Raw genomic sequence first — 12,698 nt, 5'->3', positions numbered from 1 at the left:
CTTTTAAAAGCTATAGCTATGTATACTATCAGTATAGCCTATAAGCATTGCGCTTAGAGTCCCAACACCAGTTCCTGAACATTCACAGATAAAATCTATTGTTATCACATTTTTTAAATGTTTAAAAATGTTAGAAGTTCCTACCTGCACTGAACATTGGCTCCTTAGGTTTGCTGTGAAAATAACGAAGAAATACCTATTTTAAAAAGCTCACACAAAGTATCCACACATAAGGCTGTTGATGCGATATAAAATTAAATATATATATTTCTATAGAATAGAAATAGATAGAATTCAATTATTTACACTTTAAATCTCAAGGCAGACAAAATTACAAACAATATTCATGATGGTTCCTTAATGACAAATATTAACACTTCTTTTTTTAAACACTGAGTTCTCTTTGCATTCTTACAAACATAGATCTTTTACTACTACCAGATCCTTCCCTCCTGCAGCATCAGTTGTAGGAGAACATGGAATTGCGTCAAGTTTTGGTTTGCAGTCAATGAAATTAGGTATCCTAGGAAGACCTACAGATATCATTAAGATTTAGGAATATATTCTTAAATACAATATCTCTGAATATCTGGAGGGAGCTACGGTATATGTAGGTATTTGCTTCATGGTTTTGCTCTCTCTGAATTTAAGGAGCAAAATAAAATTTGAATGGTGCTTTCCTAAAGATTTTACACAAAAGATGGAACTGCCCAAATGGTTCCTGATGAACTACGGTATTCAGTGAAACCCAGGAAAACACATGTCCATCATTATTAAAGCACCTTCTTTCCCTGTGCAGTACATGAAAGACAAGTGAAATCCACTTGCCATTTTGACTTGAGAAAACTATCTGGGAAAAAGTGAGGGAAAAATACATAAATACATGTGGATAAGGAACAGACAGAAGAGTCGCTCTCTGGGTAGTACTACCCTGCTACGCTGGTCAGAAAGAAGAAATCTTTCTCAAGAAATAACAGTTGTTTTGGGCTTTTTTAATCATTCACCACTATGTAATCAATCTTGAGGGAGCTGTTTCTGATGAAACAGAAGGGTCATTAAGCCATACTAAGTAGTTATCTTTTTCCCAGCCCTATATTCATCGTACTCAGTACATTTATTGAAACATCAGGTTACTACAGCATAGCTCCGAGTGATCCCAAAAGAGTCGAGAACTCCACAACTTCAGTGGAGAGATGCATGAAAAGGATGAAGTATCCACAGAGCTTTGAAATGCAATATCCACATCAGATCCAGAACTGCACAGGCAGATAAAGAGAAATCTAAAAACTGCTTGCAGGATTTTTTCTAAGCATGAAAGATTCCCTTTCACTACAAATGAAACTGAAGCCACAACAAGCAATTTGAGTATTATTCTTTTTCCTTTGATTTGAATCTGCTGTATTGAAAATAATATATTTTTCTAATGATTGAACCAACCAACAAAATAATTCTATGGGTCCCACCTGGTACAGCAGATTCTCATAATACCAGCCTGGATATTAATCATGCAACAAAATTCTTGCACCGATCTTGCCCACAGAGCCAATCTAAATAAATACCATGATGCATTACCATTTTTAGCACCAAGATTAAATTGTTTTCTTATGAATGAAGACATTTATAGAAAATAAGCTGTTTATGGGATGCAGCATTTGTCAGAAATGCTACATTTCTAGAGACAAGACCTCCCAGATCTGAATTGTCCATGCTGTCTTATTCAAGCTAATGCGAATAGCTGATTCATTACAGTAATAAAGCAAACCATGTGTACCTTCTAATTATAAAAATCCTAACCAGACACAGAACTTTGACTGCTCCTTTTTTCCGTGATCTTGAATCATTTCCTACTTACCTAAAACTTAACAAGGACTTACCTCTTGCTCAGAGTGATAGTGAACTGGGACACCTCAGGCTACAGTCACTTCCTCATCCTTTATTATTAAAGCTTCTTAAAATATCTTTCTAAAGCAACATGGCTTTGCATAATGGCTACAATTGTACATACAAGTATGTTGAAAAACAGTAATTTCACAATTGCCTTCTTAGATTTCTGTCATGCATTCTGCTTTAAGCCTCATCTAGAGACCAGATATTACACAAGAAATGAAAAGACAGCGAGTAGATAAGTAATGCTCTCTTCTTTATTCTTACACACACATAGTTAGCTTTAGGAGGACAGCTTTAGCTCCTGGCATATAGAAGAGAAGTGAGCGTGAATCTAGTCCCATGACTCTTGCTCTATGTTCTGCACAGTTTCCTGCCTTCAGCAGAAATTATGAGGAAGACTTTAGGAAGACTTTACCTAGATTATTCCATAGGATAAAGACTTTCTTCAATAAGGTAAGAGCTGTGGCTCTGAACATCTGCAGGCTCCATGTGATATAAGAAATCAGGCCTTTTATCTCCTGGGAAAACTCTCTAACCACACAATTATTGCTCTAACAGCAGCATCAGCCACGCTAGCTCCACCTAATGCTATCTAACATGGTCTCTCAATTAGTTCCTTAGGAAATTTCATTTAAATAATGTATTTCATACATTATTTACATATTGCTTCACTTGTTTATGGGAGCACCTCCCCAAACCCAAATTAAGTGATTTCTAATCTATGGTGACTGAATTGAATCCCTTGTGACCCGATTAAATATCTGCTGAATTATGTAAATATCTGAATTCTGTTACAAGAGTATGAAAAATTTTAAAGTATCTTGGTAAAATTTCGATCAATTTTGCAGATAATCATCAGTTATATCTTTTTCTTTCTCCCCCCACTTCTTAGCTGTTTGTGAATCAATCTTTTTTAAGTTTATAGTACCACTATGCAGTTATTAAAAGTTGTATCTTTTCTTCTTTTAAATAATCAAAAATGTAACTAATGTTCTCATCTGGTTTCTTTAGTAGCTTTAATATAAAACTAATTTCAGATAAGTAGCACCTTATGCAGGTATAAAGTAGCAAGGAATAGCTTCAAAACAAAACTAGTAGTAATTCAATCACCCACTTTTAGCTGCTGCCTATTACTTGACAACAACCTCAGTCAACCTCCACATTGAGGGAAGATGCTAAAGAGATTAAAATATCAAGTTGTAGAATCATGGAATATCCCAAGTTGGAAGGGACCCATCAGGATCACTGAGTTCAACAAGAAGTTTTGTGTCCTGCCATTGTCTCATCAGCAATCCCAATGACTCTTATAAAGGCACTCATGCATAGAGATGCAGAACAGATGAATTACATTATTATGTACTCTTCGTCAACACTGTGTTTCTCAAAACTATCATCAACACCTCTTTTTACATAGGGAACTGTAGCAGGACAGATATAGGTGTAATTGCTATGGCTAATGGCCAAAATCTGTCTAGGAAATATGGGAAAGAATTGATTAGCCAAAACACTGATTTCACCACAAACAGTAAATAACCTGTATCTTCAAGACATCCTATTCTGAAACTCTTGGAAAAGACATTCTCCTTTAGTTACTGTCATCAATACAGAGAAACACCATCAAGATGCACAGAGATGCACATTTATTTACTCTGCTTCTTTGGATAGTTCCTGCACATAAGTCTATTTCTCCATTCCTCATTCATCTGACATTTCTAAATTTGAAAAAAAAAAAAAAAAAGATTTGAAGTCTTTTGGAATATGTATTTTTGACCAACTGGCGGGGGTTTAAAAACAAAAAAAAAAACACTAACAAATTCCACTGTTAGGGCAGAAGGCAAAAAAAACAGGGTGGCCATTCAAGAAACACTACCTTTCACTGTTCTTTTTACCACTGGATGAGCTGCTGGTGGATCCAGTGCGGTTGCGACTCCCTTTGGAATCTCCATAGCTTTCCCTCCGGCCTCCCGGGGACACACGCTCAGAAGAGCTGGTTCTCTTAATAGTACTAATAAAAGAAAAGGGAGTAAGATTAACAGCAGAACTAGTTAAGAACACACTTAAAGACAAACATCTCTGAGAAACGCATCTAGTAGAAAGCTGGCCATAAAAATAATAACATCATTTTTAATAAAAAACTATTTATTAAAGATCTTATATAAGAGCTTTGCTGAGTAACTTTTGCAATAGAGACCATCATACTTTTTTGCCCAACTATTAAAAAAAAAAGGGTCACACTTAGACATCTGTAACACCTACTTTTCATGTAACTTCCCAGATCTTTGAATACCACCCCACAATTCAGAATTATCTCAAGACAGGGAGGACCCAAAGGAAGCACCAGACACCAGCAGACTACAGAAAATTAAAAAAGTAGGTCAAAATTTGAGCACTAGCAAGCTAACCAGTATCTGCATTCAAAATCAATTACACTGTGGTTCAAAGCTAGTTTTAACACACTCCAAAAAAAGAAAAAAACTATGAAAAATCTAAGCTAGCTCTCCATTCACTTGTCAAAAATACACGCTTCTACACTAAATGCACAAATAGATCACATTACCTGCATCCCCTGACAAGGGGAGAGGCTTAACCCTCTCATTTTTCAACTATCCCTTTGGCAAAGATGGCTGTAAGGTAGCTCCAGCATGACTTTCAGACAGAAAGCTCTCACTGACTGAGAACAAGGCACAACAGAAGCAATATCTATCACCCAGAGCATATAACAAAGGTGACAAAGTACTATGGTTTTCCATTAGTTCAAACTACTTTTTTCTAAAGCAATGCTCCCTAGGGGCAAAGGGAGTAGGTGACAAGTGAGCTGGGCTAGGTCCCATGCTTTACTCCTTTCCCTGAGATGCAGAGCAACTGTGCCTGGGATGAGGGAGGAACCACTTCCGAAGCACCAGCTGGACAGGACTTGGTACAGACTCCTCCTTTCACCCAACTCAGCCCTCTGTCTGCTTTACCCTCCCCAAAGATAAGAGCAGGGGCATCTATGCATCTCACATCCTAGTCATGTTCTGTCCCTTCACATAAACATTTCATCTTTTTCTGCTCCTGCCCTCCAGGACCCAGTCTCTTTCCAGTCAGTCCCTTTGCCAACCCCAGCCCTGTTACTTTTTCCACTCAGAGCTCTGCTTACCAAGAGGCTCAGTTCAGGTATCACCATGGACTATCCCAGGCCATTGCATCAACTTCTAAAAACTACCCCCTGCCATGTTACCTCAGTTAGCTCCTCAGAGTGCCCCACTTCATGCATAGTGTAAAAAACAGAGGCATCAACTCTTCATAAGTAAAGGAAGCGAAGCAGACTTTTCTGCATGGTCAACACACATAACTGTACAATACAATGGACAGATCTGAGCTCAAGTCACAGCAAAGACAATATTTTTCTGAGAGGAAGCTCCATCCATTCAGGGCAGAGCAGATACAACTTGTGATGCATCTCAGATGGCTTGGCAAAAATCTTTCTGGAATATGCAGTGATAGTGCAGATATTCAGTGCTGTGTTATTGTATTAAAAACAAGCACCATTCAACGGATTAAGCTGAAACGAAAACGTTTCTGTGGAGAAAATGATGTAAGAGAGCAAGCAGAATGATAAGCTGCACACAGGGACAGACAAATAATGCACAAGAGAAGCAAAAGGCAGTGAAAACTCAATTCTGTTGTCACTTCTGGTATTACTGTTTCCTAAGCTAGGCTAACCCTCCCCAAGTCTTCTCAATATCAAATGCATGAAAACCTATATATTAAGTAATTAAGTAGCATGCTACAAACAATTAACAATTCTCTGTCTCTACTAACATCATTCCATATAACTTTACCCTAGGCTAACATAGAGCAGCCCTGGTACTGAAAAATTTTTCTCCATGTAAATTATCTTTATCAGCATGTGCCCTTTCACTGGATTTTGCTAATGCAAAACATCATCTCTGTGTGATTTTGTAGTCAAAATAAGGGTTTGATACATCTTCTCTTTAACCAAAAAAAGAAGACGCAACATCAGCCAACACTGAAATTAAATGAAGGAAATCACAAAATTATGCTATCAACAGAATAACTACTGTAGCAGTCATGGAAGCAATTCTAAGCTAATTTAATATCGCTTGAGGTTTTATTTTTACAGCTATCAACATTCAAAAGATAAATGATGGATAAAAAATGAACAGGCCTAAAGCTTAGAAGTGCAATGATATCTTTTTACTGATGAAGCCCCATATCAGTATAAAAACTTCTTTTACCACAATGAAGAACAAAACTCTTTTAAGTTATTTTACATCTATTAGTGCTTAAACTAACTCGCCAAAATACCTTCTGACAAATTTTAAACTTCCACCAACAGCAAAAGCCCAGTGAGATGTATTAGCAAATGATCAGAAAAAGAGGATCACAGCAGGATATTTTAATTCCATTACATTAACTCCATTTTGGCATATGCATATTTTGGTTTCTCCAGTGTTTAATATCAGCATGGCTGCAGCAGATAAATGGACACCTGAGAAAGAATTTAAAATAAGAAATACTCATTTAAATTACAAGACTGTAAGAACATGACTGGATTCCAGAATTTGGCTTCCACATTAGTGATATGAAAGGAGAACATTCTCAATTTTTTTAATCAAAAGGTAACATTTGTTAACATCATTTCTAAAGGAAGGATTTTAAACATCATTTAAGACAGGAATGAGAGTTAATGAAATATAGTAAAAATGACGTTAGCATAAGAGAATGGAGATAACATCAGAAATCATTACTGGATAAGTTCAGTAATGCATTTATCAGCAACAAGAAGTTTTAAATGTACTTCTGAAAGTGTTAAAAATGGGAGTAATAAATACAGATAAGTTCTACAGTGTTAATGCTGCCACTAAAACAGCCAGTTTCTATGACGTGAATCAGAACAGGAAGGAAAAGCAATTGAGCTTCAACACTACAAAGCTATTAAGAATCCCTCACCTTAGAGCAGGCTTTTTCAGTTTGCATGCATTGAGAAGATTCACAGACCTGCTTAATCCACATTGAGAGGTGCGTAAACAAAGCAGAATAAAAAGTGAATGCAACAATAAAACACGGAAAAGACATTTAAAACAAGCTTACATTAAAAGACATCATTGCATGCATTTAAGGTATGAGGTCACGTGCAAGAATAAACAACAGCAATTATTGGTTCTGGCATCTGATCATTTCAAACCATACATTTAAGAACACCAATGTATCTTTGAATGACAAAATCATAGCAGTGCTCCAGATACAACGACTCTTTCTAAAGCTACTGAGAAAAAACACAGAAAATCAAAGAAGCGAAGGAAACAGACAGATGACCCAGCTAGGAGACAGAAGACCATTATGAAAGCAACAATAAGCACAAGAAAATAAATCTTGATACATATATACACACACTACTGCAGAGCATGTATGTTTTACATGCTCGCATCATTGAATTGCACTGAGCAAACCTGGACAAAATATATGAATACATATAATCAAATTTCTGGAGGGAAAAATACTAGAGCTCGTACAATAATATACATTAAAATAGTTGTATAGTAGTGAAACTAATAATACTAATATTCTGAAACTTGTATAGCACTCCCGACTCTCATTTTAATCAATTAGAATGAATTCAAGAATAATATATGACTTTAATTTCATTACGCCTTTGAGCAAAGCACACTAATAACTTTAATTGTTAGAGATAAAGTGAAGTAGTGTAATGGCTTTCCACTTGAAGTTCAATGGATAGGCTTTTTGTATTTATACTCCTTTTATTTAATATCAGTTTTTAGAGAGTCAAGCATTAAATAGGAGACTAAACTGAAGTTTTGACACAGTTTGTGTGTGCCAGTTGCAAATCATTGCTGCCCCCTGAACATAATGTGGAACATTAATTCCAGGAGACCGAACAATTTCCTAGGGGCCATGTGTTTAGAGTTTAGAAGAACAAGAATTCATCTTATTAAAGTACTTTATTCTCCCTACAAACAAAGCTTTTTATGTTTTCTTTGTTCCAATTTCTTCCTTTTGATCTCCATTGTCAGCTTTGTAGCATTGTAGTACTTTACAATCTGCTCAAGAACAAAGAGTGACTGATTGGCTCTTTCTAAAAGAGAAAGTATATGCTGGCCTACAGTCTGCAGCAGCATCCCTACTGAGAAAGGTACCGACTGCATTCTCCTCCCTTATATTTTCTTTTCCTCTTTTTTCCCCTTCATCTATTGGAAACAAAGCTATCCTAGATGAGTCACAAAAACCTAGATTTTAATAGGGAACTCAAAACATTACTACTGTGCGCTGGACACATTCCAAAGGCAAATTTAGTGTTAAGCAATGAACTTCAAGCCACATTGCTTCTGAAAGGAAGAATGCTGGGGGAAGGGAAAGTTCTGTTCATGATAGAAAAAGTTCATCTTATGCTGAATGAAACTTTCAAACAATTATTCTATGTATAAGGTTCAGAATAAAAATCAGTATACAAAAACAAATCCTGACTTCCACAGCTTACAAGTAGTAAACACACTAGATATAAAAAAAAAAATCAAAGTTCCTGAGACAAGGGACAAGGAAGACTTGCAAACACTTTACAAAGACGGGCAATTCTTGATTATCTGTATCAGGTGATTACCCAGATCATCTCTAAATCACTTCAGTTTCACGTTAGCCAGCTCGCACCTGGTAGCCACGTAGCTCTGCAGCACATACTGGTTCTGGATAAGAACTTTTGGTTCTGGTATCACCAACATCAGCATTTTTAACATTATTTTAAGTCTTGCATTGCATTAATTACCATGTATTTATAATCACCTGATTGACCTACGTGCTGTACTTGTGAATTTGCTGTATTCAGGTTATTTCGTTCCTTCCTTAACTTGGATAGTCATGTTTTGGCTATACAAGATCTAAATGCCAAAGGGGGGTTGGTGCCCTCAATTCTAAATTGAAGTCAGAGTCAGTTGAGGTTACTCAATGCTCTAACAGATCTGGTTCTAATTAACACATTGGGCCATATAACAACCTACTGATATTGCATTTTACATATGGAAAACCAATATGCATAAAGGTTAAGAGATTTGCATAAGGGCATTCAGAGAATGTGGCAGAATTTGAATAAAAGTCTGTTAGTTCCACCCTTTCAGCCTCAATATTTTTTTTAATCATCTCCAGTGTTGTATTCCTGCCACAAGTAGTCATTTCCATTTCAAATATTAAAAGGGAAATCAGAAAAACGTCATGAACTCTGAACTGCATCTCCATGGAAATCCAGCAAGGAGGAGGAGTACTATGCCAATCTGTGGGTTCAGATGAGTTAACCAACACATATAAATGAGACTGTGTTTGTAGACATGTCAATAAACACATCTACTTCTAAGCAATAGAATGTATGGATGCATATTTGATCCCTGCAGAGATCATTTGTGCATGTTTGTACAGATAGGCATTACTTGCTGTTTTAACTGGAAACAATATACTTCCTAACCAAATATTTCAAATCAAAATTTACTTATTTTTAATCCCCTTTTCATAACAGGGTTCAGTGAAACATCTGGGAGAGACTCCATTAACCTTGAGGTTTGCCTGTGTTGAAAATATGTTCAACAAGAAGAAGAAAAAGATGCTATTTTCCTGTTTATAGTAATCCTAGCAGATGTTTGTAATTTACAGCAGCAAACTGAAGGTTTAAAAGAAGACTCAAATAGGAGTTATTCCATTTTATTATTACTAATTTTCTTTCACTTTTCAAATTTTGAAACAATTTTTTCTTTCTGCACCTATATTGTATATATACACCTACATAGTACATATACACTATATAGATATATTCAAGCCAAAAATAAGCTTTACAAACATCTATAAGCACTTAATACTATTTAGACCTCCAATTTCACATCATCACACCTATGCCAAGAATTAGTAGCAGTTTCAGAAATCACTTCATATGAGAACAGCACTGTTAAAATGTGATTGTTTATCAGAAACCAGGACTTTAAAAGTTATTACAAACTACACATAATTCAAGGACTGTTCAGTGCTCATTAAAGCTTCTCAACAAAGACAACTCCTGCCCCCTATTTGACCTTGCTGCTATATTCCCCTGTTGCAACCCCCCCATTTTCATTGCGGTTTGGAACTGGATGATCTTTCAGGTCCCTTCCAACCTAAGCCATTCTACGATTCTACTTCTATACATATTCACAGCACTTGAATGTAAAACGGCCCACTATAAATATGAAGCATGAATGAACTCATATTAATGAGCTTATCTACTTGACTACTGGCAAGTTGGCTACTTCAAGCAGTTAAGATATATTCACCTATGAATACTGAATATTTTGTGCATGCTGTATTGCGAAAACACAAAACCCCTTCAGTTATTTTAAAGTTCATTTTCAAAAACAGAAGAGAATAATTTATTAAAAGTTGTCTACAGTAATTCACTGGTAGGGAGTTTAACACTCTACTCTCTTCCTCTGGTAGTATATATACACAATAAAATAATAAAAAAAATTATATTAAAATTCTTATCCCATGGAAGACTTCATTTACAGATGAGCCAAGGCAGTTATACAACAGTCACTCCCTAAGGATTCTCCATAAGGACTTTCCCACTAGCACAGAGGGTATCCAGACAGCGCATGAATGTGGTGGGAAGGTTGCAGAATGCCATTTATCTCGAGGATGTACAGAGTCATGACATTGCCCACAGGCTACAGAATGATCTTCACCTGCATCTGACCCATTCTGTACTGGAGCAGGAAGTCCTATGTTGAACCTTGGATAGCAAGTGCGCAGAATCACGGGTCCCACCCTACGTACACAAGTGAAACAAGCCAATACTTGGGCTCACTCTTTTTCTTTCTTTAAAATAAATACCACTTAAAACCCTGCTTTCAATTAACAGGAACAAACTAAGGAGACTTAAGAAAAAATAATATTTTTCCTTAAAAGTTCATGATACATAAAATATTGCTCCTTTTAAAACACAAATCAATTTTCTCTTTAAAAGTCGAGTAATTCCATCCACTTGCAAAAATTCTGATAACATATTTCTGATAATGAATACATTCATATTGTATTTACCTTCCTTCTCTTATCTTTGGCAAACTCGCCAAAGCCTGCAGCTGCAGTAAGACCCATTTCATAGGAGCCCAGTTCTATTTGTGTGACATTGAAACAAACAATGTTTTATAATGCTTTCTAATTTCAATTCTGCATAGAGTAGCTTCTCTACAATAACAAAATTTGGAGTTTTATGAAAACCAGTGGTCCTCAAATCAGTAACAGAGTGGCATACACTTAGTTGACATCTTCCCTTAGAAAGAGACCTTTAACAAAAAAAGCTTTAAACTATAGCATGTTAATACTCTCATCTCCACAACTTGCCTTTCTCAGACCTGACAGCATTGTCTTTACAAAAAGCTGAGGATGATACACAGCCAAAGAAATGTTTCAAAAACAACAACCCCATTGCATACAATACAAGTATATATTTAAACAGGCAAACATTACAGCAGAGCAGCAGCACAAGAACTGTCACATTTAACTTGAACTTGGCTCCACTCCATCTCTTGCATTTCTTATAACCCAGGTGTATAACAGGCATATATGTAATCTATAAAATACACAACTGAAATTGAAACATCATTCCAATCATCTAACAGTAATAGTAAGGTATCTAAAGCTAGGTATTCCTTTGCATAAACTTGCATAAATGCACTTGATGCTATTTTCCTCCCTGAGATACTTGAAACATTTCTAAGATGACTTACAAAAATCAACAAAAGTAGCACACTGATTTGTAATGGTAACACAGTTTCTCTACAGACTGCATGTTTTCTTCTTACTATTAGAAAATCCTTGCCTTTTTGTGTCATGTTACAAAACAGCACAGTAGAAACGCTTTATTCTCTGCGTTAGACTGCAGTAACAAGAAAGTAACAGAAACTGGTAGATTAAGCATTGTGTGTTCTTTTTAGGGTAATAACCTTAATTCTGATTAATCAGACCTAATGAGTTTAAAATCTCCTATAATTAACTCCATGTCTTTTCATTCTGAACTAAATATTCAGGCTACTGCTCTGAAAGTAAGAAAAAACATATATTGAGAAGCTTGAAGAAGATCCATTATTCCCTCAATTTAACAATTACAGTGCTTCCAAGGGATGCATACCTTTTTGCTGCTGGTGATACAGTTTCTTTTCTGGTTCCTGATGGAGAAGGTAAAGAGCCACTTGGTTTCTTTGGTAACACAGTTCCATTATTAACAGTTGTCCTTAAAGGCAGTGTTTGTACCAGCGGTCTTGCTGCAAAACAAGTAGAGGATTAAATCGTTGTTTACATATTCTTTCCTTTTTTTCCTCTAGCAAACAAAATAAAAATATTTTGAAATAGCTGTAGAGTATGCTCCCCCTTCACTATTACCAAAGTTATGTGGATGCAGGTTTTGAAGATGATTTAAGTATCTTTTTATTCATAATCATATTAAACCATCTGCACGTGGATTAAGAACACAATTCCACAGCCTGTGCCATCTACAAAATCCTGTTCTAGCTCAGTCAGCTTACAGGTAGACACAAAGGCAGTAGCTGCCACCAAAAGCAATCCTGTTAAAAGAACACCTGTCTATCATCCACCTGGATGATATTTGGAAGAGTGCTAGAAATAAAGGTAAGTCACGGTTCCAGAAACTCCTGGTCTTCAACATACTTACAAGCTTTCCACAAGAAAATAATCTGTTAATAAATCCTTATTCTCCAGCTACATACATCTGACTTCTTTTCAAGACTGTAGGCTGTTCTTACTGAAAGGAATTTTAT

General features: G+C 36.1%; 1 protein-coding gene across 18 annotated transcripts in view; it reads right to left on the bottom strand.

The window, feature by feature from the left end:
• The window catches only part of EML1 (EMAP like 1), a 110,708-nt gene that overhangs the window by 30,368 nt on the left and 67,642 nt on the right, over nucleotides 1-12,698 (bottom strand). For 9 of the 18 annotated variants that reach the window (XM_015865509.3, XM_085550555.1, XM_085550547.1 and 6 more), the window contains 4 exons: nucleotides 12,053-12,185; nucleotides 6,844-6,891; nucleotides 3,758-3,892; nucleotides 145-173 (listed from right to left, as the gene is read on the bottom strand). In XM_015865509.3, the coding sequence (XP_015720995.1) occupies nucleotides 145-173; nucleotides 3,758-3,892; nucleotides 6,844-6,891; nucleotides 12,053-12,185 (345 nt within the window). The remainder of the gene's footprint in view (nucleotides 1-144; nucleotides 174-3,757; nucleotides 3,893-6,843; nucleotides 6,892-12,052; nucleotides 12,186-12,698) is intronic. The other 9 variants (XM_085550559.1, XM_085550556.1, XM_085550558.1 and 6 more) reach the window with 1 other exon arrangement.

This window comes from Coturnix japonica, chromosome 5 (genome assembly GCF_054131305.1).
Source record: "Coturnix japonica strain WE chromosome 5, WE-NBRP24, whole genome shotgun sequence".
In the NCBI taxonomy this organism is placed as follows: domain Eukaryota; kingdom Metazoa; phylum Chordata; class Aves; order Galliformes; family Phasianidae; genus Coturnix; species Coturnix japonica.
Note: the sequence above shows the minus strand (reverse complement) of the source record. Positions and strands in the feature narration are given on the sequence as shown.